The sequence below is a fragment of the Protopterus annectens genome, chromosome 8.part0, assembly GCF_019279795.1.
Source record: "Protopterus annectens isolate FY-2018-M chromosome 8.part0, PAN1.0, whole genome shotgun sequence".
NCBI lineage: Eukaryota > Metazoa > Chordata > Ceratodontiformes > Protopteridae > Protopterus > Protopterus annectens.
This window is the reverse complement of record NC_056741.1, coordinates 212,501,038-212,527,524: the sequence shown is the minus strand read 5'-3', so window position 1 is coordinate 212,527,524 and position 26,487 is coordinate 212,501,038. Positions and strand designations below refer to the sequence as shown.

Sequence of the window (26,487 nt, the reverse complement as noted above, 5' to 3'; positions counted from 1 at the left end):
GAGTGCCAAGATTCATTGCCTGTAATGTCTGCCTTGCCAAGGTAAAGAAGTCACTTTTTAATATTAGTTACTTCTTTAGAACAGTAATGTTCATTTTTTTTTTTTTTTTTTTTTCTTAAAAAGAGTTCCAGGAGAAGAGGACTGAGTCAAAGGAGAGAGATCTGACCAGTCTAATGATCTTTTGTCCCAGTTACCAGGAAAAGAATCTCCCAGATATGTCTCCCAGACATCGAGAAGAAGATTCTCCTATGTCCATATCATTCCCTAGAACAGCTGAAAAGGATGTGGCTAACCCCTGATTCATAATATCTGAAGGAACTACAACAGAGGAACTTGGAGAGGTAAGTGAGTAGTCTGAAGAAAAAAAAGATTGATCACTGTTCACCCACTGTTGGCTGAGGCAAAGACTGATTCATCAACAATGGCAAGGACTCCATGGTAAGTTATTTTTTTCTTTCTAGGTCCTGCAGGAGAAGAAAAAGGAGGTCCATTGTAAGTACCCATATCACAGCTGGGATAGAAGCACCAAAAGCAGTTAAGTGTAGCTGGAGCAAGTTGGTCAGAAGGTAAGTTGTCACCGAGTGTTCACAAGTAGCGCACTTACACTCACAACACTTTCCTCAATCCCTTTATCTTAAAAATAAACAAGGAGTACACAATTTCCCTGTCATTACCTTTAATCACTCAAAAATACACTTACAGAAACTAATATGGCAGGTAGTTGTCACAAAGTCAGCATGAGCATTATACTGACATACATTCCTGTCTGTGTTTCCTTAAACTTTTCTGACCCAAAAATTTTAAAATTTAAACAAATCGTATATATAGCCTCATAAACATCTCTAGTTAAAAACAGCAGTCCCTGACAGGAAACTTCTGATACTGCAAAAAAAATACCAGGTTTCTTAAAAGGGAAATGCTGCTTTTAATCACATCACATCAGAAATACAATAAAATACAATATATTATTTTTCTTAAAAGTGCTCCCCAATAGGGCATTTTTTGCCAGAAACAAAACTCTTGGCTGTTTGCTGCTCCTAAGAAGCCCGAGAGATTCTTCTTCTCAAAATGGCAAGAAAGTACACAAGAATTCTTCACTCTGACAGCTGATTTCCCTCCTCAGAATTAGCCAATCAGCAGTCAGACTGAAGGGGGGGCAGAGCTTTGTGAAGCTAGACAGTTGTGTCTTGGGCAAGACACAACCCATATAGCCTAAAGGCTACTGCATAATTGGAATTGATGAACATCTGATGTGCATAGCATTGACAAAATATCACTGCAGTGTAAAGTCTATGTTCAGAACTTTCTGAGAAAATAACTCAGGCAATTCTTACGTGTGCACTAGAAAATGGAAATAGTGACTATACTCCGTGGGATGAATTCAATAAAGCCTACACTAAGCACACACAATATATATTCAATAAAATTCTTATCACATTTTTTTGTGTTTTCTAGTCACTTAGAAAGATTAGATTGCGTACATGTATTCTGCTCTTTGTGGTAACCTGTATGAATCCCTGTCAATATTTAAAACTGCAAGAACATCAGCAGGAAAACTAAATTAGGAGAAAGAAGGTGCGTGCTATGTCTGTGTTGTTTGTTCACTCAGAACTTTGTACGCTTACTGTAGGCTTTATTGAATCTGGCACCATGTTTTAAACTTCAGCTTAAACAATATGTGAAGTGCTAATCAAACTAGTGATTCAATGGTATGGTGCTCCTGAAACTGTTCAAAAGAAGTGACACACACATAAACCCAGCAACATTCCAACTTTGTGCTATTTGCCTTGTGACTAGCAATAAAATTCTGCTTGGAAAATTTAGTGACATACAAATAAATTATGTTGGAAAAATTGAATACAAGCATGTAAGGACCTTTACAATGAAAAAAAAAAAGAACTTATGAGTGTAAATCCGATCGCTTTACAGTGTACAAAGTAGAAGCCTTATAAAATGAAGTCAAATTCCGAGTATGGTGTGCTGCAACAGTGAAAAAAATTCATTTACATGAAGCAGAACAGTTCTTGTAGTTGTAAATTATTTTATCTTTAAAGCAAGTGAACATCACTGTCTGCAACTGCTTTCTGAAGAGAAATGTACCACTGCAGAAATAAGTTTGGCAGAAAATGTAGTCATCTGAAGCTTGTTGGGAAGTAAAAACAAAATCAAAAAAGTTTACATCATGAGGAAGGCACTTAAAAATGGTGGAACTTTATACGATAATTAATGCAAGTAAACCTGCCATAACAGCAGATGTTCGAATGATTACTGCTGCACTAGCATTATCTATATGGTTTATATCCTGTCAAGGATAATAACATCTGGCTAGCGTCCACAGCTTCAGACCACCTTCCACATGCCTAGACTGTTAAACAGCTTGAGCTGAGTCGACTAAAAGATAAGTTTGGGTGCACAGCCATTCACAGCTTTCGTGCCAGCAAACAGAAGAAGGCTGAGCCATGAGACAATAATGCTGGGAATAACAAAAAATTAATGTCCACACCCTGGTATAAAAGATACACCAAAGACAAGGGGGGGTGGATGGAGGGAGGGAGTAGCTACTGCAGCAGTGGTCATTCAAACGTTTATTACTATGGTAAGTTCAACTTTCCCAGCTGTACTATGTTCATCATATTATTGCGGTGGTGGTGCTGCGGAGGGGTTGTCACCTCATAGTAAGACGCTGTCCGGTTCGATTCTCAGCTAGAGCGTCTTCTGTGTGGAGACATGCGTGAATGGGCGTACCTTCATTGAAGGTTGTGTGTCAGACCTGGCAAGTCGACAAGTAAAAATCTACTACCAATCATTAGCGGACCAGAGTTCCACTGTGGTGACCCCTAACCGGGAAAAGCCGAAAGACACAACAACTACGTTCATCATATTGATCACTGCTGCAGTAGTAGCCTTAGCTATATTGGTAGATTACCTTAGCCAACTACATTTAGGAGGAGAAAGGAAGAGTCCAGAAGCCCCTGGAAAATGGTTCAAGAAAAGCTTTATCTGGACCTAGAGTCAAGCTTATAATGCTTTGCAAAAGCATGTACAGAGAACCAAGTAGCAGCTTCTAGATTACTTCTAGAATCCAACTCTTTAAAAAAAAGCAATAGATGAATCCAACCCTCTGGTAGAGTGGGCCTTTACTCTGCCTGGAATAGTTTTGTTATACTGACTATAACAAAAGGTAATAACCTTAGACAACCATTTGAAAATAGTTTGTTTTGAGACAGGTTGTCCTTTCTTCTTACCTTAACAAGAAACAAATAATCGATCTGAAGAACTGAAAGATTTACTTCTCTCAACATAGTACCTGAGTTGTCTTTGGACATCCAAGGTATGCAGTATCCTTTCTCCCTCATTTTTAGGTTCAGGAAATAAAATGGGAAAGTAGAAAGTTTGGCTTAAAGTTAACTCGGATACCACTTTAGACATAAAAGAAGGATTTGTTTTCAAAGAAGCCCTGTCCTTATGGAAAATGAGATAGGGTTGACTCAACATAAGAGCTTACCATTCAGATACCCTTCTTGCAGGTGTCAAAGCGATCAGTAAAACTGTTTTCCATGTTAAGAATCTCAAGTCAGACAGATAAGCTGTTTTGAATGGAGCAGGTGTTACCTTCTCTAATAAAAAATTAAGATCCCATGGACCGTCCACTGTTTTTCTTGGAGGCCTCTTATGAAAAAACCTTTTGACATGATACTACATTGAAAGAAGATGATCCATAGGCAGACATGCTGAAATGGCCAATAAATGAACCTTGACAGAGTAATAAGAAAAGCCATACGGTAGTAACTCTAACAAATATTTTAATACTAGAGAATCAACTAACCCTGAGTGAGTGATAGGTATGTTGTTGGCACCAACTAGAAAACCTTTTCCATTTGCTACTATATGATTTTCTGGTAGCAGGCTCTCTTGCCTCCACTAGTACCGGCTGCTCATCCTCAGTAAACAGGTGCCTAAAAGGAATTAAGATCTATCATCTAGGCAGTCAACTGAAGATGATGGATGTTGGAGTGTATCATACCCACCTGTTTTCTGTGAGTAGATACAGTCTTTTAAGAAGCTTGTGCTTATTGCCCCTGGCCATTTCTGAAAGATGGGATAACCACAGTTGCCTGGGCTAGAATGGAGTCACCACAATGATCTTGGGGGATTCCTTTTGAATCTTCAGAAGTACCCTGGATATTAGTGGACAGGGTGGAAAAGCATACAGGAGCATACCAGTCCAAGGAAAAGAAAAGACATCTGTCTTTCAGGCCTTCTTACATGGAGTCCTGGAACAGAATCTTGCCACTTGATTGTTCAGAGAGGAGGCAAAGAGGTCTGCTTAATAAACTCACCACAGATGGATCAAATCCTGATATATCCATTGATCTCATTTTCCATTCTTGAGGGTTTACCCTGGTCAGCTTGTCTGTCACACAATTTGCTCTGATGGAGTATAGGATGCCTGTAGATTGAAATTGTGCTGTGAAGCTATATCCCAAGCTAACATGGTTAGTCTGCAAAAAGGATACATCCTGGTTCCTCCTTCCTTGTGGAAGTACCACATGACTGTGGTATTGTCCGTAACTGTTTGAAGAGGTCCCAGAGAACAAAGATGGTTAATAAAGTTGAGTGCCTTTAGCAGCACAAGCATCTCCTTGATATTTATGTGTTTGAATCTGTCCTTGGTGTCCCACATCTCTTGCACTTTTATCCCTCCTGAAACTTTTCCACAAGCAATGTCTGAAGCATATTTGATGACTGGCTGCTTTGAAGCAGGGAAGAAAAAGTGGAGACCTGCTTTTAAGGATATCTGTTGTCTCCACCAAAACGACTCTCTTCTGATAACCCCCAGCACTGGGATTTGAAAAGATAAATGGTGTTGATGGTGGAACCAAAGTGATTTCAGATACCAGTGCAGCTTTTTCATGTGGTCTCTTGCCAGGGGTATCATGAGCAATATCGATGCCACAAGACCCAAAATCTAGAGGTATCCCCTCTTAGTGACCAAAGTGGAAAACCTTAGGAACAGATCTAAATAAAGATTTATTTTTCCCAGTGAAAGAAAAAAAAACTCTTAACCGAGGTGTCTAGTTGATATCCCAGGAACACAATCATGTGTGAGGCAGTCAAGAAAGACTTCTGAATGCTTTTTTGAATTCAGGCTTGTGTAAGAGGTCTCTCGCCTAAGAGAAGGATTACTGACACTCTGAAAAAGACTCTGCAAAGATAAGCAAATCATCTAAATCTGGAAAAAAGTAGATACCATGTAACCTGCAATTAGCTACTACTGGAGCTAAACACTTTTTGAAAAGTAGTTCAGAGGGTAAAGGCAGAGAACTAATAATGTGATCTAAACACACAAAACCTTAAGAAATATCTGAAGTCTGGATGAACAGGGATGTGATGATAAGCATCTTTTAAGTCTAGTGTTACCAGGAAATTTGAAAGAAGAACAGGTACAGGCTGAGAAATTACATCATTTTGAATTTGGGTTCTATAACAAACAGGTTTAGGAAAGAAAGATCCAGACCTAGTCTCCAAGCATTTTCTTTCTTTGGTGCTAGGAACATCTTTGAACAAAAACCCTTTTCTACCTGGGAAGGAGGAAGTAGTACTATCACTCATTGGGGCAGCATGTGATGAAGAACAGGTGGAAACAAAAGAGTCTGATACGGAAGATGAGGAATGATCCCCTGGAAATGAGGAATTTCCTCCCACTGCCATCTGTAACTCTCATGAATGATTTTCATAAACCATTTGTCTGAAATAATTTGTTGGCAAAGAGAAAAATGGAGATTCAGACTTTCTGCAAACAAAAAAGACTCTGATGGGGGGGCACAAATTATTTTGAAAAGTCAATCAGACTTTTTGGTTTCTTTGGTTTTGGAAGGTTTGAAACTACTTTCTTGGAACTCCCTTGGCATTTCTTAAACATCTGTTTGCCTACATTTTGTTCAAACTGTTTATTCTGTTTTTGCCAAAATTCAATGAAGAGTTAAAAAGTCCCTTGGATAATTTAGAAAAGAAGGGCTAAAAATATCTTAGAGATTCCCTGGATCAGAGTGCCCCTTTTATCACACTTTTTGATCACCTCTGTATCGAGCGGAAACACTAAATCTCTAGCCAAGGGAGAATTTTAAATCTCATTTTTAACATCACCTGGGAGGTTCTGAGAATGCAACCATGGAACCTCCTCAAAATAGTACCAGTGGCCAAACCATGGAAGAAGTACCAACAGTCGTACACAAACTGCAAACAATGAGTAGTGACCTGTGCAACAGAAAAGTTATTCAAAGCAGATTTTTCCTCATGAGAAAAAAAAAAACTACAGATAAAACATTCCCCATACTTTCACAATTTGACAGAAGAAACTAATATATATGACCTAACGATTCAAAATTCTGAAAATTAAAGTTGCAGACGTATAAACGCTTTTTCAATACCCATCAGTAAATTTTCTCATCCTTACCAGAAAGAGTAGGATTTGAGCTAACTAAGTACTTAGCAGCAGTGGGATCAACCAAAGCTATAGCTGCTGGGTCAGGTTTGGCAATAGTGTATAAAAATGTATCAGACAGATGAACTTTATACATCCTATCTGCCTTTTTATGGCCAGCTGGCTATCAGGAAAATTACAAGCAGTAACACATACATCCTCTAAAGCAGACCAAAAAGGAGGAACGGGTGTAGGTTCTGGAAAATCCTCCTGTAACAGTTCATGGAATTTTCTGAATGAATGTGAAACCTCAATGTTATCCCACTGAAAACATTAGCACATTCTAGCAAAAGTCTCAGAGAAAGAGAACCCTCATAGGAAGAATCAGAAACTGAGCTCTTCTCTGACTCTAAATCAGAAATCTGAAGGAAGAAACTGTATTTGTCCCTGCATCTTCCTGTTCAGATTCAGTATCATGAATTTCTTCAGGAAAAGAGGAATTTGTCTCTTTTTCCAAAAACTTCTTTACAAGAAGGATCAACAGCCTGAATTAAACCATGAGCCAGACCCAGTGAACTACTCCTATCCAAAGACGTTTGAGGAGGAGATACATTTTTTGATGGGACTAATGGAGCCAACTATGTTATTACTGACAGAAGCTGCTTCCCCAAGGATGGGCACAGCATTCTGACACAATAGGGAATAGGATCCGTAAGAGCGACTGACCCTTGCCCATTGAGAGGGAACCCCAAGAGCCGCAGAGGATGCTGCTAACTCCACTCCATAGGGGCTCTAGGTGCTAAACCAGAGGGATCCAGAGTAAAAGATGAATGGTCTGGGGTACAAAAAATGGCCACAGCAGAGCCATGCTTAATTTTTTTTTCTTTTCGTGGCTGAAAGCAAAGCCGATAAACAGACCATTAATCTGTTACATGGTCAAGCTGAAAATGATGCCTCTTTACAAGGGAAGACAAGCAGCAGTTGCCTGCAGACACTACCAGTCCACAAATGTCATTTTTTTACAGAAAAAACACAGCAAAAAATCACTTTAAATCACTATGCCAGACCCACAAAAGAAAAAAAAATAGCAATTTTCCACAGAATAAAATGTTTCAGTTGCTTTACACTACTGTCAGACTGACAGGAAATAACAATTGCCCCATTTAAGAGTATGTTACAGTCTCAAGACAGTCTGTTAAAACACAACACTTCTAGCTTTAAAATAACTTTCTTCAAAAGGAAATTAATAAAACATCAACAAAATTAAGAAAATGGAAGTTTTTGCCCAAAGAGGACTTCTCTGCCCAGCAAAGGAAAGCACAAGACAAATGTCAATTCTCAAAAGCCTCAAAGGAGCATACTCTTTGGTGGTAGTAAAGCTCCGAAGGGCTCTGTGCCCAAACTTGCCTTTTAATCAGCTCAGCCTGAGTTGCTTGACAGTTTGGGCACATGGAAGATGCCCAGAAGCTTTGGAAGCTGGCTGACTGTTATATCCCTGGCAGGATATAGCCCATACAGCTAAGGCTGTTGCAGCAGTGATCAATATGACAAACATCAGTAGAAATAAACTGTTGCAAAGTGCATAAAACACACTTACATAAAAAAGCATGTCTTCCTGAGTTGTGTATGTAAGTTGTCAATATGAAACAGCTATTAAATGATACGAATATCTGCATTGTGTCCATATGGAGACTTGCTCCAGCAATAAAAGTGGGTCTTTATGGCTGTTAAATGGTATCTTGGAAAGAAAACTATTTGTTACTATTATGCTGGAGACGTGGAATAAAAAAAGGTGTGTATAGGGAGATGGTATCAGAAAGCCCAAGCAACAAGGCTGCTTAGGCTCAGAACTCTGGGTAAAGGTTCAAGAAAAATGATTCAACTCATACTAGGTAAAAAAAGAAAATCAAAAGAATGAAGGATAAGGAGAAAAGGGAGCAACAGCTGGCAGAGTTTAAAGCAGCCCCACAGGAAAGCACAGCTTTGCATACTGTTCTAAAAGCTGATGGCAGTCACCGATGATGTAGGTCTAATGAGAGAAACAATAGGCAATCAATAAAGAGAAGTGAATAAACTGAAAGAAATAATCCAGAACATAAAAGAGGACAGAGTAGTTCTGAGATCAGAGGAGTGATAATGCATCAGAAGGCTGACAAATAAAAAGAAAAGCTACAATGACAAACAAGAAAAGTGGGTGAGCTAGAAAAGCGATCTAGAAGAGACAACATAATGATAACAAAAAGAGCAAGCCTTGAATACAGAACTGGAAAGAATGCTGCTGGAATTGTTGGGAACAAGGTTTCACTTACACAGATTACAAGGACCAGCAACAGAAAGAATCCAAACAGTTGATAGAAAGGGAAATGTAAGAGGAGTATAGCTGAGACATATTAGCATGCCTGCACAACTATAAACTTAAAGAAGCTGGAGCAACACACACAAAGAAATAAATTCAACTGTCCCATCAGAAATGGATTAACAGACAAACTTGTAAAGGGCCAGAGTGGAGGGAAAATCACAGGGGTCACAAAGAACATCTGAAATAGATGCCCCTGTTTGAAAAATAACTAAAGGAAAAGTAAACAAAGGCATACAGAGGGATATCAGCAAAATAAGTGAGAAAGTTGGGATCATGGGCATATCAGACTACAGAAATGGAGAAAGGAACACTGAAATATCAGGACATATGAGAGGAGTACACAAAACAAAAAAAGATACAGGAAGAAAAGCAAGAAATTGGTCAAAGCAGAAATCCATCAGAAGAGTCCAACAGCGAATGCAGCAGAAACATGGTAGGGATACAAGAAGCAGAAGAAACCCATATTATCAAAAAAGTAGACTTTACAACTAAAGCCTCAGAGGATTTAGATGGCCAGTGCTGCACCCCTGGAAGGCATGAGAAGGGTAGACTGGTTAAAGGAAGCAGGAAGAAAAGAGAAATGGAACAGTGTCAGGAAAGCCAGAATAGAGGAGGAAGCTAAAAGGACAAAAGCTATCAAGAACTAGACAACCTGGCGATAGAGGGAGAATGAGAGAAAAAATGAGGGAATGCAAGAGAAAAAACGACTGCATATTTTTTGTTGTTTGTCTTTTCAGCTTTTCCCGGTTAGGGGTCGCCACAGCGGAACTCTGGTCCACTAATGATTAGCAGTAGATTTTTTTATGGTGCCGAGTTGCCAGCCCGACGCTCAACCTTCAGCAAAGGCACACCCATTCACGCATGTCTTTTGGAGGCCACTCGACCGCGGGGAGGACATGCAGACTCCACACAGAAGGCACTCCAGCCGAGAATCGAACAGGAGAACCTCTTGCTGTGAGGCAACAACGCTACTGCTGTACCACCGCGGCTTCATATACACAGTAAATTCCATTGTATGCTGACACTGAGTCACGACTATGTCAAGAGAACTTAAGAATCTAAAGTCATAAAGTGACAAGACAAAAGGGAGTAAATGAGACTGAAAAGTCCTAATGGGATCTACAAACGTCACACTATTCAAAGGTAAAAGGGGTTTTCTACTGCACTGTGCTCCTGGATAAAGGGAGGGAGCACAAATAGGCAGACTGATGTCTAATGGTCTTTCTTACAATATCCTATATTTTATAATGTTTGTATTCTCATATAAAAGTAAGTTTCCCCTTTAAAGCAGTGATTAAAAGTGTTGTGGTACCTAAATGAAAAATGGAGGAAGTAGAAAGAAATAATTACGAATACAACAATATTAGGTTGAACTGCAATTTATTACAAGAGAGTGAAAAGGAATGCATGACATTATCACAAAAGTATGATCAAATGCAAAGGAATAAGTAGTTTCTACAGCAAAGGGGCAGATAAACAGGATCAAACAACAGATAGGAACCAATCAGAGAGAAATGAATGCAAAAAGGATAGGCCCAAAACAGAAATGGGAAAACAGGACAAGGTGAATGGCCCAAGTCCAGAAGCACTGAAATCCAATGTTATAGGGTGACAAATCTAACTCTATGGGGGGGGGGAGCATAAGTAAAGGTCAAAGGTCTAAAGAGGAGAGGATAGCTATTCAAAGGTAGTGAAGGAGGGAGATAAAAGCTAAAAAAAACAAAGGAAATGATCACAGACTGAAAGCAGTAACCTGAAAAAAAGAGGGGCTTTGCACCTAATCAAAATGAAAAACTTATATACCAAAATGAGTAGAATGCAAAGGGATGAGGCACTGCTCCAGGAAACCGAATTAAAGGTAAGTAAGGGAGAAAAGATTATGAGGCCACGCTACTCCAAAGGAGAAACAGACATAAATTGGGTGTGGCAAGAGGGGAGTAACAGGACTACATGTATTGACTGAAAGGATACAGAAAAGTGAGGAGGCGATACAAATCATTTGCCAAGGAAGAAAAAGTGGAAGGTGATGGACAACAGAGTAACCTGTATGCCTCAAGCAAAGATATAGAAGACTTTCACAGCATGTTCCTTAAAGAATGAAATCAGATAAAAAGGGCTAGAGAAGAAATCGTTGGAGGGGACTTCAATATCACACTAGATCCCAAGAAAGACAGTCTCTTTGGCAAAAGAGAGCACAGTATAGAATGAAAACATACTTAGAAAGGAACATGAAAGGAGAGTGGAGGGATATATGGAAAGAAATTTACCTGATTCAAGCCAGTAGAATGAACAGGATACTAGGGAAAGAGAAAACTTAGAAATGGTGGAGATAGAAATACAGGAGAGATACATAGCAGACCATGCAGCAGTAGAAATGATAATAAGGTAGAAAGGGAATAAGAGGAGGGGTTGGGATGGTGAAGGGTGAGTTACAAGTGGAAAGATCAGGAAAGGAACCAACAATTACAAAAACTGATAGAGGAGGCAGTAGAGGAAAACATTACAAACAAGACAGACTTAGGAGAACACTAGTGGGATAACATTACAGCAACTGTTAGGGGAAAATCATGAGATGGGATGGGTGGAAAAGAGGCAAGATGAGGAGAAGATAAAACTGGAAGGAGAACAGAGCAGGATGCAAAGGGAAATATGGAGAAATAGCACAGACATAGCAGCAGTAAGACAAAAGAAGCAGTAATAAAAACAACTAGAAGGAAAGGTAACAACTGCAGTGGACAAAGATCAACGGCTAGAAGGGCTACTTGTGGATAAAGGTGAAACACCTAGCAAGGAAGTATAAAAAAGGAAAATGTTTTTGAGATGCACCAAACGTTAGGAAAAATAAGGGAGGGATCGTAGAGAAGGACAGTAGGGTTAGACAGGCCTTTAGGAACTACTAATAACAAATATACCAGAAGAGAAGAACAAAAAGAAAGTCAATTTGAAAATTCAAGCTAGAGGAGAGAAGTACAAACTAAAAGGAATACAGAGGGAGAAACAATGTAAAAAATCATTATATAGGAGATCAAAGAGACAGTGATGGGAATGAAAAACAGAAAGGTAAGAGGTCTAGATAGGTACCTGGTTCTACAAGTGGGGCAGAGAGGCAATGGTCAAGGGCAAATCAATGAACACTGCATATATGGTCTCACAAAGGCATTCAACACCATTTCACACCTAGACATCATAGATAAACTCACCCAGCTAAATATTAACCCCTTTGTAACTCACTAGAGAGAAACTGCCTCAAATATAGAATCCAAGAAGTATGTGTGAGCAGACCTACCTCCTCCAAAAGATTTGTCATTAGCTGAGTTCCCCAGGATTCATTCCCTAGACCATTCCTCTTTGGCATTACTTCTCAGAGTTCAAAGCTTATGTTAAGGGTTTGCTGCTAACCAAGCCTGAAGATGACCGCAAACTCGGTGCCATCATAAACTCCCTAGAGGTCAACAGGAGCCTATAACAGTACCTTTTCCCAAACAAATTGCTGGTGTCAAAGCCATGGTCTAAAACTAAATGCCAAGAAAATATATAGCTCTACCCTACGAAAAGCATAACAACTATCACATTGACAACACCCCTTGAAAACTGATTGCATACATAGAGATTTGGGTAATTATGTCAACAATTAACTGCCCTGTGAGCACCATATATCCACTGCTATAAGGAAATCCCTTTTCATGGCACATCACATATCTAAAGGTATGATATTCACATCCAGGGATGCAATTGTTCCATTGTACTCAGCATTAGGCCAATCATTGAGTTTAATGCCCCTTTCAGTATGTACCTGTCCAAACACTTCTCACAAATGGAATGACCACAATGCTTTCACACTAATAAAATGAAGGTCCTAAATCATAAAAACATGTGCAAACTAACTCAAAGCCTTGTCTAACCTCGAGGTATCATACAGATTATTTTTTTAAATAAGAAACACGTTTATTAAATTATCAAATATGGACACAGGCAATCATACATGAAAACAAACGATACTGACATAATTTTATTTGCAAACATTATACATCACTTATAATCTATCCAGTCATTGTCAGTCTAACACTACATAGCTAGTTCAAATCCTACCTTCTTTTAAACCTCATTCTCTGCATGTATTGTTCCCACAATCTCCATTTTTTCTCTGTAATTTGCTCCTACCCTTTTCTAAAGATCCCAATTTCAGTTGTTTTTTTCTCTGTTACTATATTCACTATTTCTAGTACAGTTGGTTTAGACTTTGATTTCCATTTTTTAGTAAGTGCTTTTTTGGCAGCCACCATAACTAGACTCAGCAAGGCCTTACTATGCCTAGATAATTCCGGTACCAATTTGCTCACTCAGTATCTCTGACAGAGTAGTCTGCAGAGAATCTTTAAAGTCTGCCAACTCATTACGCTCCCAGAAAATATGTTCACAATTACCTTTTCCTTACTCATCACACCTCCAACATCTGCTATCTACCTGAGGAAAATTCTTTGGAGTCTAGTTGGGGTATAAAATACCTACTTAAACACTTCCAAGCAAAGATCTTAAATCTAGACTTCATTGCATATTTGGGAGACATCTATCCCCCCATTTGGTCTTTCTGAATTGCTTATCCAATTTCTCTTCTCATTCCTTTCTAAACTCCTCTGATTGATTCTTATAGTTATCACTCATTATTTTGTATGGTCTACTAATTACTCCTTTTTTAACAGCAACTTCTGTTCTAGATTCTACTAAAAACTCTACCAGTACTGGTCTTTCACTTAGGATCCCCCTATTTCTCTCTCTACTCTGATATCAATCCTTGATAGGGAAGGCAATCTCTAGCCTGCAGTCCAAATAAATTCTTGGCCTCTTACCATTCTATTTTAATTATTTGCTCCCAGTACACTGGTGCTTTTGTCAGTTTTTTCCATATTATCATACAGGCTATTGAGAGGCGACCTCGACCTTGTACGTACAGCCTCAAACGACCCTATTTTATGGAGTTCCTATTAAATGATCTAAGATACATTCTTTCAAATGCATCTTGATCAAACTTGAAAGCACGAAAAGGCAAAATAGCGAAACAGCATATAAGCAAATTCTTTCCCTGGGAAAGAAATCGCTTGACTGCTTCCGTTACTTTGCTGTTTTTGTGACTGTAGTGCGATCTTGGAGTTGGTATATTTAAGTAGGGGGGTGTGGGGGGTGAACCCCCCCACTTTATGTAATGGTTTACATTTTTTTTTTTTTTTTGTGGAATACCGATTTTTTTCCCTTGGAAAAATAACTGCTGTTCTAAGCGTTCGAGATTGTAAGATTTTGCTTACATGGGTTCGATAAATCATTGTTCGCTTTTTCAAGCATTCAATGATTTAACATAGACCCATTTTATCAGCCCTATTACACATTCTATAGGCAAATGGTATCATGGGCACCCACTCTAGAGACCACAATCTCTTTTAAAAAATTAACAAAACATGCTGAAGAGATAGATGTGCATTACAGAGAATGCTGCTTCCAATTTAACTTTCTTGAACACCACATAAAACAGAGAAGTTCTCTTACTTTATTAAAAAAGTAACTTGGATTAATGGATGGGTAATCACAAATTCATCCCTGGTTTACCACCAATGGTCCTCATGGGAAATCATGTAATAACCCCAATATATACTTGTTCAGCCTGTTTCTGGATATTTGTCATGCAAAATATATGGGCTAATCATTACTACGAGAATGCAAAGCTAGGCTTTCTTAGTTCCTCACAGATCAATAGCATAATAAGTACCTATGAACCTAAAAAAGACAACTGTGGGAAATGTTTGGACTGACTAAGGCAATTTACAATGAGCCAGAAATGGAGGAAATGGTAACAGAGGAGTTTCCAAGACATTAAAAGTGGGGAGGGGACCAGACAGGGGTGCCTTCTCTTCCTGTGCCTCTTCACACTAGTCATAGAAGTTGGAAAGTGAAGTGAGGAAAAAGCACAAGCAAGTGGAAGAAGAGGAGTGAAGTCAGGGTTAATAACATATGTTAATGACTGCATACTTATGCTGGACAATGTTGAGAAAATAACGCCAGTTTTTGCAAGCTTTGAAAGGGTTTCATGGCTTCACATTATCTTTTTAAACAACTATAATATTCTGATGTATTATAACAGTAATTTTTATGGGTCTATATTATAACATCGAATTTTATATAGTTTGAATGTTATAGTATCGAACCAGTTTTGTCGAACGCTGAAAACAGCGAAGGTGCAGGACACCGAATTCTTTCCCAGGGAAAGAATTCGGTGGGCCATTGCTGTGGCTTCGCTGTTTTCAGCGTTCGATATGTTGGAGCGTTACAGGTCAGGTTCAGGTAAGTGTGCGATTGTGTGTATGTTAGGGTTAGGGGGCAGGTTAGGTGAGTTAGGGTTAGGGAGCAGGCCAGGTAAGTGTGCGGCTGTATGTAGGTTAGGGTTAGGGGGCGGGTTAGGTGAGTTAGGGTTTGGGTGAGGTGAGTGTGCGATAGTGACAGACCTTAGGGTTAGGGTCGGGTTAAGGTAAGTGGATAGCTAGTAGTGTATGTAAAGTTTAGTTTAGGTTTAGGTGTAGGATTTTAAATGTATGTGTGTGGACTGCTGTTTTTGTGTGCGTTTGTGTTGTGTGTATGTTTCTCGGAATAGCAATTTTTTTCCCATTCTGACTGTTCGATGTTTGCGGATTTCGGTGTTTAGGGTTTGATATTATAACATTCGATCTTTGTAGATTTCGATGTTATAATATAGACACAATTTTTATTTATACTCACAACAAGCTCTATAATATTGTGTTATAATCATACAGCTGACACTGTATTATATATTATTGCATCCATTGCTTTCCTGTTAAATGTATAGTGGCCTTTGTTATCAGGTCATGCCTACAAAATGTATTTTGACCACTGTGCTTACCCAGTTATTAAATGTAAAATAAAAAATAAATAAAATTAAGATGCAAGAGGGAAAAGGAAAGGAAAGGGGAGAGTAGGACACATTCAGGAAATGGAACACCCCAAATATTTGGGAGTACATATAGGACACAGATTAAGTGATACAACACTATACAATAGAATTTGGGGAAGGAGAGAGAGAGAGTAAAAGAGACAGAAAATACAGGTTATGGAGATGGGAGGACAAAAAAACATGCACACGACTAGGCAGAATCCATGTGATTAGAAGGATGATTCTCCCAGTTTTAGCATATGCACTAAGAAATCTGTCAGTGGACTCAATGGAGACTAAACTACTAAAGTTATAGAAAGACTTGGAAGGGTGGATAGAGAAAGGGAAATGGAGAAGGGTCTCAAAAACAAGCTAAGACTGAATAGGAAAAAGGGGGCTTGGGACTGCCACACATACCAACTCAGATGGCTATAGAATAAGTATAAGACCAAAGGCAAGAGAAGAGAGGGCAGACAGGATGGTGGGAAAATATATAAAAATGAATGAAGAGGCACTAAAGAGAGGAGGAAGCATTTTATTTTACTTTTATTTTGCTTTTTTTACTGAAGTACACTAATCACAAATGAACATATGCAGGTACTGCTGGGATGAAATAATTCAAAAAGAAGAAAAAATGGAACAGGGAGGCAGTGAGCTGCACATATAAAAAAAGAACGTACAGAAACAATATATAATAAAAAATATACAGTAGCAATTAATAGATATAGCAACAATTATGAAAGAAATGTACATTTTATAGTTTTACATGCTTATATTTCAGGTTTAAGTCATGGTGAAAATGCTGTGAAGTAATGAGAGTCATGGAAGGGCAGGGTGGGGGAAGTTAGTAATTGAGATTGAGTAAGGCTAGAGATTGAGAAGCCCTTATATGGCCTGCTGTGTGGCAAGAGCAGTCTGATTTGATGTGGAGGAATATTCTTATGTTCAGCTCTGAAGGAAGGGAAGGGGAACTGTAGTTCCTTTAGTTGTGGGAGTGGAGTCCCATAGTTTACGAGTAACAATGGTGCAAACAGTGGTTCGTGCAGTGCAGCCTGGTTTGTGGGGGTTAAAGTGTGTGTGAGGGGTTGTTTGGGAGAAGTGTCTGAGACTGTAGTGTGTGCCTATAGTATAAGGTTTGGCAACTAGTTGTGAGAATATGTTAGGATGTTAAAGTTTGAAGATGAGACAGAAGTTTGAAGATGAGAGAGCCTAGCAGTCAGTTTGCTCTCTGCTTCACTAGGAGTGATTTAGCTTTTTTGAGGGTGGGGAAGTGGTGCTCATCAGTGGGTGAGTTGTGGTAAGTAAGAGTTCCATGCTGGGTTAATGCAGTGTGTTGCAGGTGTGATAGGCTCAGGTTTGAAAGATGACAGAGGTGTTTATTTCAGTAACCTCCTATGATCCTATATGAGTGGATGAGAAACCACAAATCTGTCCCAGGGGTTCCACCTGTGTCCCTCACTGACAGGGGTGACAGGTGCTGACTGAGGTCTTTTTTTGGAGATAAACTTTTGGCTAGGCTTGTAAAGGCCCCAGGGCCATTCACCTAGATTCTGCTTTCGAAAGTCTGTAGTGTGGAGGACTTTTTCTTAGAGGCTGTGGCTCTTACAGGTAGTCCATATTCAAGATGGGCCAGAACAGCTTCTTTGCCTGTAGCTGCCCTGACTGGTTTAGATAGGTAAGGTTTTTTAGGCCTAGAAGAGCAATAAGTTAACTTTTATCCTTGATTTTTTGATAGGGAATGGAATGTTAGTGACTGGTCTAGCCAAAAATTGAGGTATTTGAAGGAGTTGGTTGTTTATATTGGTGTACCACAAAGGGTGGTGATACTGAATGACTTTGGTGATGTTATATGTTTTCAGTGGTGTCAAATTAGCATTTTTTTACTTCTCTGGGCTTAAATATTACTTTGTGGTTAATGAGGCAGGAACTGAGGGAGGTAAGGTCCAGAAGATCAAATAAGGGCACTAAATGAGAATGCTGAAATGCTTAGATAGCCAGGGGCACTGCCTTTAATCTGAAGGAATCCATATCAGTGATGGAACAGATGGCTTCTGAAAATGAAAATGAAATAATTGTGTTTTATATGGTTGTTGGCTGACCCCGGCCACTCAGTAAATCCTTCGCAACAGTTTTAATGTCTTTTTTAACTGTCATATCTTATTCCTTCACATTTTACATGCCATTACCCATTAGCAAAACTATATTTCATTGCTATAGGCACATAAAATAATTTATCATATGTATAGACCTAGCCAGAGGTGAACCAAAATATAAATTAAGTAACATATAATGTACATATGGTAAAATATCTGTTTTATTTAAACAGGCATTTAACTAGTTTTCTTTACAGGTTCGTCCTATTCATTTTTATTAAAATAAAGGCAGTTTATATGACTAATCTTATTTAGACATAGGCTCCTCATTCCAATGATGCTTCATTCTGAAGTGCATCAGGAGCTGCAAAACTTTTTTTTCACCCTTGAAAGATGGATGTGTAATGACACAGCACAATGTTGCAGCACAATGGCAATAAATATACAGAACCAACTGATATTGCCAACATCCTAGCAGATAGGTTCAGTGCTAACTTTACCCCCCTCTCACCCCCTAGAGGGCCCATCTCTATACTGGAAGAATGCAAAGTTCCTATAATCATGGCTGCACAGGTAAAAACACACTCTCCAAAGCCAAGAACACAGCATCCATGGGACCTGACAATATCCCATGCTGCGTTCCACACGAACTACAGAATGAACTGGCACCCTACCTAAGTACCATGTTCAATCATAGCCTCACCTCAGGCTTTGTACCCACTGAATGGCGCACCTCAACGGTTATCCCACTCCACAAAGGGGGAGCCACGACGGACCCCGGGAACTACCACCCCATTAGCCTGATGAGCCTGCTCTGCAAGGCCATGGAATGTTGTCATCGTGGAACTCATAAACAAAGACATTGGTAATCTCCAAACTCTGGACCCTGCCCAGTTTGGATTTGTAAAAGGCAGATCATGTCTCCTAAACCTGATTGACTTCTTTGAAGCAGTCACCAAAGCCATAGATGAGGGTAAAATGGTTCACACAGCTTATCTAGATCTCGCCAAGGCTTTTGACACCATCCACCACTCTGGAATTATAGATAAGCTCACTAAACTAGGTATAAATCCCTTTGTCACAAGATGGGTTACCAACTGGCTCATGGACAGAACCCACACTGTGAAAGTAGCGGATTCCAAATCCGACATCAGACCAGTGACAAGTGGAGTACCACAGGGTTCAGTCCTGGGTCCTCTCCTGTTTGGTATCTACTTCTCTGAAGTGCAGGCCAACACAGAAGGTCTTTGGCTAACAAAGTTTGCAGATGACTGCAAACTAGGAGCCATAATCGAAACTCCTAACGATGTGGACAAACTACAAAAGGGCCTCACTGAGACAGATACCTGGTGTCAAAGCCATGGCCTGAAGCTCAATGCCAAAAGGTGTATTGTCATCCCCTTTGGTAAAAACTCTGTACCCATGAACTACCACATAGCTGGTAGTCTACTTAATGCCGAAAATGTGATAAGAGACCTTGGGACACAGGTGGACAGTAGTCTATCCTTTGATAATCACATCGCCACAGTGGTCAGGAAATCCTTCTACGTGGCTCATCTCATCACAAAAGGATTCTCATTTAGAAAAAAATAGTCATTGTTCCCCTCTACTCATCACTCATTAGACCCATTATAGAGTACAATGCCCCTTTTGGTATGTACTTCACAAGACATCTACAACAACTGGAAAGACCACAGAAATACCTCACAAAGAGGATTAATGGCCTAAAACAGATGCCCTATGCAGACCGTCTCAAAAAACTACAGCTTTACTCCATCGCATATCGCCTACTCAGGGGCGATCTCTGCCTAACATACAAAGCTATGTCAAACCCAGAGCTGTTGGACATGCTCCACTTAAAGAGACCCAATCCCTCCGAGCTACACGCTCTAGGGACCTAAACCTTGTCACCACAATAAACAGAACATGCTGGAGGGATAGATTCCTGTCCCAGAGACTTCCCATACTCTGGAACAGACTACCTATCTATGTCAAATAGAGCTCCTCATTAGCACTCTTCAAGAAAAATCTTGATGATTGGATGGGAAATGGGAAATTCACACCAGGATCACTTCTGTGGCTCTGCTCGACAGGGGCACAGGAAAATAATTTTCTTGGGTGGCGAAAGCCAGGGTACATTTTTTTGGCTAGGCTTGTATGGGTCCTACGGCCGATAGTCTAGTACCTACCTATGAACCTATGAACCTATGAATACGTGCTCATTAGTGTTTTTGCCACTCCAATGTGATGTACTCTGCATTTACAGCTATTGTCCAGCAGGCGGGGATGCACCATCAACACTCCTAGTGTACCAGTCACTGCCTCTTGACAGAGAAAGCTACCTAAGGTGCGAAGAACCTGAACTCTCTATTTGACATTTATACAAACCATAGATGCATTCTTGACTTCAAGTCACTGGTAGAACAAACTAACATCCTTTTTCTCCACCAGTAAAGTCAGGCTAAAGGTGTGATTTTAAAGGAAGAGGAAAAACTTCTACACTAACCAGTCCACCCCCAACACACACACACACACACACACACACACACACACACACACACACACACACACACACACACACACACACACACACACACACACACACACACACACACACAAAAAAAACTATCCTAAAGTAAGTGACAACATTACACCACTGTACAGTTCATTTTACCAGAATTCAGACTGCAACAATATTTTCCAGTACAATACATCACTTACGATTTTTGAACGTGCGTTGACATGCTCTTTATATAAGGAAGATCATGTATGTAGACTGGTTGTAATTCATTCAGCTGGATGGGATAGAAGAGTGCATTGAGGTAGGCCAGCCAATCAAAAAAAGGTGCCTCTTTCTAGAAGATGAGAAAGGAAGACAATGAAAATATGTTTTTCTTCATCTGATGTATTTTGGTATTTTGTTTTCTCAACAAGAACTGATGTAATACAACAGGATAATAACTCATCATTTGGGAAAAGCAAAATGTTCTTGGCAGACTACAAATAATCAAAAAGCCTAACAAAGAGAATCCTGCCTCTCTGAAGTATTCTTCTTTTACACATCTCAATTGCTTTTAAATGGTGTTTTGCAAGCTAACTAGGAATTCAGAGTATTTTCTGGCAAATGACTAAGTCTAGCCTATTCTGAATAGTTTCTTACAAAATTGGAACCATTTAACCTTTTAAATATTACAATACGGGCATAATACTTCATTGCTATAGCATATCTGTAGTGCACTGTAACTAAAAATGAACTATAACAAAAGATGATTCAAGACAAAATTCATGCATAAGGCTGTAGCTGCCTATGCTGTAAGTATATTACTCCAAATCAAAATAAGTACTAGAATTTAACTGCTTTCTCTTTTTCATTTTGGGATGACTTTCTGATAACAAACTTCTTAGCTAAGGTATCCACGTTATTTGTGCACCTATGTAAACACAATTTGGATAGTTACAGCACACTATATTTTATATCTCTACATAGAACAGATATGGCCAGTATAGAAAATAATGACATCTAAAACATACATCATACCTCTAAAGCATACAAACTTTATTCTGATTCTTCTTCTGATACTTATGTCTTTTAAAGACCTTTATACTTTGAATTATATACCCTATTGAGTAATTCTATGGAGAATTTATAAATCGGTTCCATTTGCCAAAATGTAGTACTCAGAAGTCATGTACTTATTACTTTAATGATAGATCTGGTTGATCTTTGACCATATACTGTAATATTTTGGACTAGTCACCACAGGTACACCATACTTCAGTGGCTCTTGCAATATCTGTTAAACTCAAGCTCCTCCCCTACTCCCAAAATGCTCTAGTACACACTACTTCCAGACTGAGTTAAGCCAGTGGGACTACTGAAAGTACTCCATCGTCTTAAACTAGATACTCTAAAAGAAAAATCTTACACCTCTCTAATGACAGTATACAAGAGGAGATAAAAATGATTACATATTTGTGTTATACACATGATAAGTTAACTATACAAACAGCTATGAAAGCATCCATTCTTCAGATTCATACTAAAATGGGGCAAAGTGGATGGATATATTACATTTTATGGACCCGATCGACCAGATCTATCATTGTGGTAAGTATATTACTTGGGTCTATTTCATATGATCAAAAGAACATGTAATTGAATTTTGGAATGTAGAACCAGATTCTCCTCTGGAAGATGGTATTTTTAGGTCGGGTGTTTTGCTCTTTTCCAAATTTATATATAATAGGCAGTGGGTACAAAATGCTTTCAGATTATATATATATATATATATATATATATATATATATATATATATATATATATAATAAGTAGGGAGTGTGGGGAGTGCATGGGGGGCACAAAAACACTATCTTTCATAATGCAGGCTTCCAGTGGAGCAGCCAGTTTGATGTCACAAAATTCAATCTTCTCGGATTCGATCATATAGTCTTTTGATCATATGAAATGCATCCCATAACTTTCATCTCTACACTGATCCACTCCATACAGTGCAATAATGTGGACCGAGTCCTCGGCAGACTGCTTGCATGGTCTCGTGGAAGGATATCCTACATAATGGTAGCTCTGAACGAAGCTCTTGAACTGAATGCAATGTCCAATCTCTCTATACTTAGCAAAGGAATGCAAGGAGGTCCAGGTTACTGCACAAATATAACCCACTGTGAAATTCCTAGAGAAGGCAGAAGATATATTATCTGCCCTTGTCAAATCAGCAGTGGGTTTTGCTTGTATATTTCTCTGACTGGAAGAATAAGAGAAAGAAATACAATCAAATAGCCACCTAGTGATTTTTGGCAATTTCTTGCCAAGCCTGTTTTGCACAAAACACATGTATAACTGCTGGTTGGGTCTTTATCGTTAGTGCATTCTACATATAAATGCAGTTTTCTATGAATTTCTAAGCACTGCAATCTATAATCTCATTTGTTTGAATATTGCAGAAAAACTACAGGAAGTTTGACTGACTTGTTTAACTTAGAGTCAGATGCTAACTTGGGCATAATGTGTCTATATTATATACTTGAACATTTAGCTTGTCAAACACCTAAACGTCGACAGCTAAACAGCGAAAGCTTACAACCGCAAATGGCCACGGCCATGGATTTATTTAGAGGGAAAAAATTTGCTTGGCCATCGGACACTAAAACACGCTTTCAAACCCTAATTAAATGGGGGGCTTTGCCCCTCACACTCCACGATGTGGAAGGCTGTGCACCCCACACCCCCCCTAACTAAATATACCAACTCCGAGATCACTCTACATTGCAGAAAGGGGCAAATTCCCGATAACGGCCAAGCAAATATTTTTGCCTGTGAAAAAATTTGCAGAAGTGGCCATTCGCGGTTGTAAGCTTTTGCTGTTTAGCTGTCAACATTTAGGTGTTCGACAAGCTAAACCTTCGCTGTTCTAATATAGACTCGGGCATAAAGGCTGGATTTGTATGGGGAAAGTACAGTTGTGTAAGTTGAAATTACCCTAACACCAGATGTTCAGATGATCACTGCTGCAGTATTCTTAGCCATGTGAGTTATATCCTCCCAAGGATATAGCAGCCAGCAAGCTTCCAAAGCTTCAGGGCACGTTCCACACACCAAAGCTGTCAAGCAGCTTGAGATGAGCTGACTAAAAGACAAGTTTGGGTGCAAAACTCTTCAGAGCTTTCATGCCAGCAGAAAGGAGGAGGCTGACCCCTGAAAGGATTATACACCCTGGCATAAAACACACAATAAAAAACAGGGGGGGGTGAAAGGAGCAGCTACTGCAGTAGTGATCATTTGAGCATCTACTGTTATGGTAAGTTCAACTTTCACAACTGTACTGTGTTCATCATATTGATCACTGCTGCAATAGCTTTAGCTATATGGGTAGATTACCAGAGCTAACTACACTTGGGAGGTGGAAGGAGAAGAGTCCAGGAGTCCTTGTAGAATGGTCCTAGCAAAGCCTGATCTGCACCTAGAGAGGGAAGCAAGCTTATAGTGCTTTGTAAAAGTATGTAAAGAGGACTAAGTAGCATCTTCTAGAATATTTATACAATTTCACCTTTTCCAAAAAGCCATAGATACAGCAAAGGACCTGGTAGAGAGGGCCTTGGCCCTGCCTGGAATAGATTTATTATGGTTACCATAACATAAAGGTAATAGCCTTAGACAACCATTTGGAAATAGTCTGTTTTGGCACAGGTAGTCACTTCTTCTTACCTTCACAAGAAATAAACAATTGATCCAAAGATTTGAGAGACTTACTTATGTCAAGATAGCACCTGACTTGTCTGTGGACATCCAAGGTATGGAATATTTTTTCTCCCTTATTTTTAGGTTTAGGAAAGAAAATGAGAAGATGGATAGTTTGGCTTAAAGTAAACTTGGATACAACTTTAGGCATAAAAGAAGGATTAGTTCTCAAAAAAATCCTGTTCCTATGGAAAATGAGATATGGTTGAATCACCATAAGAGCTTGCAACTCAGATATCCTTCTTGCAAAGGTCAAAAACAGCAATCAGTAAAACTGTTTTCCATGTTAAGAAACTCAAGTCAGCCAAATTAGCTGGTTCAAATGGATCAAGTGTTAGCTTCTCTAACACAAAATTAAGATCCCAAGGAGGGACCACGGGTTTATTGGCAGCTTCTTATGTAAAACCTCCTTCAGGAACATTTTGACATGAGACTGCCTTAAAAAAGAAAGATCTATGGGCAGACATGTAGCAATGGCCAATAAATGAACCTTGCTAGAGCAATAAGAAACACCATAGGACAGTAACTCACAATAACATTGTAAAACCAGAGAACACAAAAAAAATGTCCAGAGTGCAACCAAAATTCTTATTTAATGAAATACAGTGAAGCACTTTTAGTTTGTAAAATAACAAACTTCATCAGACTAAAACAGTGTTAAACCACAACTGAACTTCTTAAATAGCATTTTATAAGCCCACCCTACACTAGAAGGAAATTATGTCATAACACAATTTTACATTTTTTTTAAATATATAAGCACATATATATAAAACACACATAAAATACATTAACTAAATCCCTTCATTAATAAATAATCTAAAGGCATCCTAGTTGATTATTATTAATTAAAATATTTGTTATAGAAAAATATATATAAAAATATATTTATAAGTAAATATACTTATTAAATCACTACCCTAACACAGGTCAGCAATAATTAAAACCATCTTACAAATAATCTCACCTAAGTAATGCTTTTACCCTGAGTATACTATTGATTGCACAGTAGTCATCCAAACCTGGCCATACATAAGAATGTGGTCTTAGTTGCCATATTAATTCTGCTCTTTCTAAATGTAGCATCCATGGGCCCCCCTAAGTTGCTCATGGACTTATTGGATATCACAGAATTCAAATGTATGTTCATCATACTTATCTATGTGTTTTGCAAGTGCATTTGTTAAATTCATCTTTCTAATGGCATATAGGTGCTCATATACTCTTTCTTTTAGGGTTCTAGTAGTCTTCCCTACATAACAAGCTGGACAGTGCTTACACATTGCCACATATACCAGCACTTTCAAATTGCAATTTAGTTTATCATATATATTATATTTCTGACCATTAATTTGAACATATTTACCCTCATACATATGCTTGCATAAATTCCACATTCCACATTTTTTCATGCCTTTTACTTGGTGTTTTTTTTTTTGTTATTTGACAAATTTCAGGAAGAGTTTTTAAATTCTTGCCTCATTTTTACACCATCCTTAAATTTATTAATGACATTAACTCATTAATAAATTTAAGGATGGTGTAAAAATGATAGACAGAAGAGGCAAGAATTTAAGAACTCTTCTTGAAATGTGTCAAAATGTCATTAATAAATTTATGGATGGTGTAAAATTGATAGCCAGGAGAAGCAAGAATTTAAAAACTCTTCTTGAAATGTGTCAAATAACAAAAAAAAATCCACCAAGTAAAAGGCATGAAAAAATGTGGAATGTGGAATTTATGCAAGAATATGTATGAGGGTAAATATGTTCAGATTAATGGTTAAAGATATAATATATATGATAAACCTAATTGCACTTCGAAAGGGCTGGTATATGTGGCAATGGGTAAGCACTGTCCAGCTTATTATATAGGGGCAACTACTAGAACCCTAAAAGAAAGAGTATATGAGCACCTATATGCCATTAGAAGGATGAATTTAACAAATGCACTTGTAAAACACATACAATTACTGCGGTGGTGGTGCTGCGGTAGCGTTGTCGCCTCACAGTTAGACGTTGCCAGTTCGATTCTCAGTTACAACGTCTTCTGTGTGGCGACATACATGAATGGGCGTTCCTTCATTGAAGGCTGTGCGTTAGGCCTGGCAAGCCAGCATGTAAAAATCTACTGCCAATCATTAGCGGACCGGAGTTCCGCTGTGGCGACTCCTAACCGGGAAAAGCCGAAAGACACAAACAAACTTGCAAAACACATACAGGAGTATGGTGAATATACATGTGAATTTTGTGGTATCCAACAGGTCCATGAGCAACTTGGGGGGGGGGGGGGCATGGATGCTACATTTAGAAAGAGCAGAATTAATCTGGCAACTAAAACTACATTCTTATGTATGGCCAGGTTTGAATGACTACTGTGCAATCAACAGTATACTCAGGCTAAAAGCATTACTTAGGTGAG

General features: G+C 38.8%; 1 protein-coding gene across 1 annotated transcript in view; it reads right to left on the bottom strand.

Moving 5' to 3' along the window:
- LOC122808193 (endothelin-converting enzyme 1-like) overlaps positions 1-26,487 on the bottom strand; it is a 1,395,094-nt gene that overhangs the window by 175,272 nt on the left and 1,193,335 nt on the right. Inside the window, exon 8 of the mRNA XM_044079161.1 lies at positions 20,532-20,665. Coding sequence (XP_043935096.1) covers positions 20,532-20,665 — 134 coding nt within the window. The remainder of the gene's footprint in view (positions 1-20,531; positions 20,666-26,487) is intronic.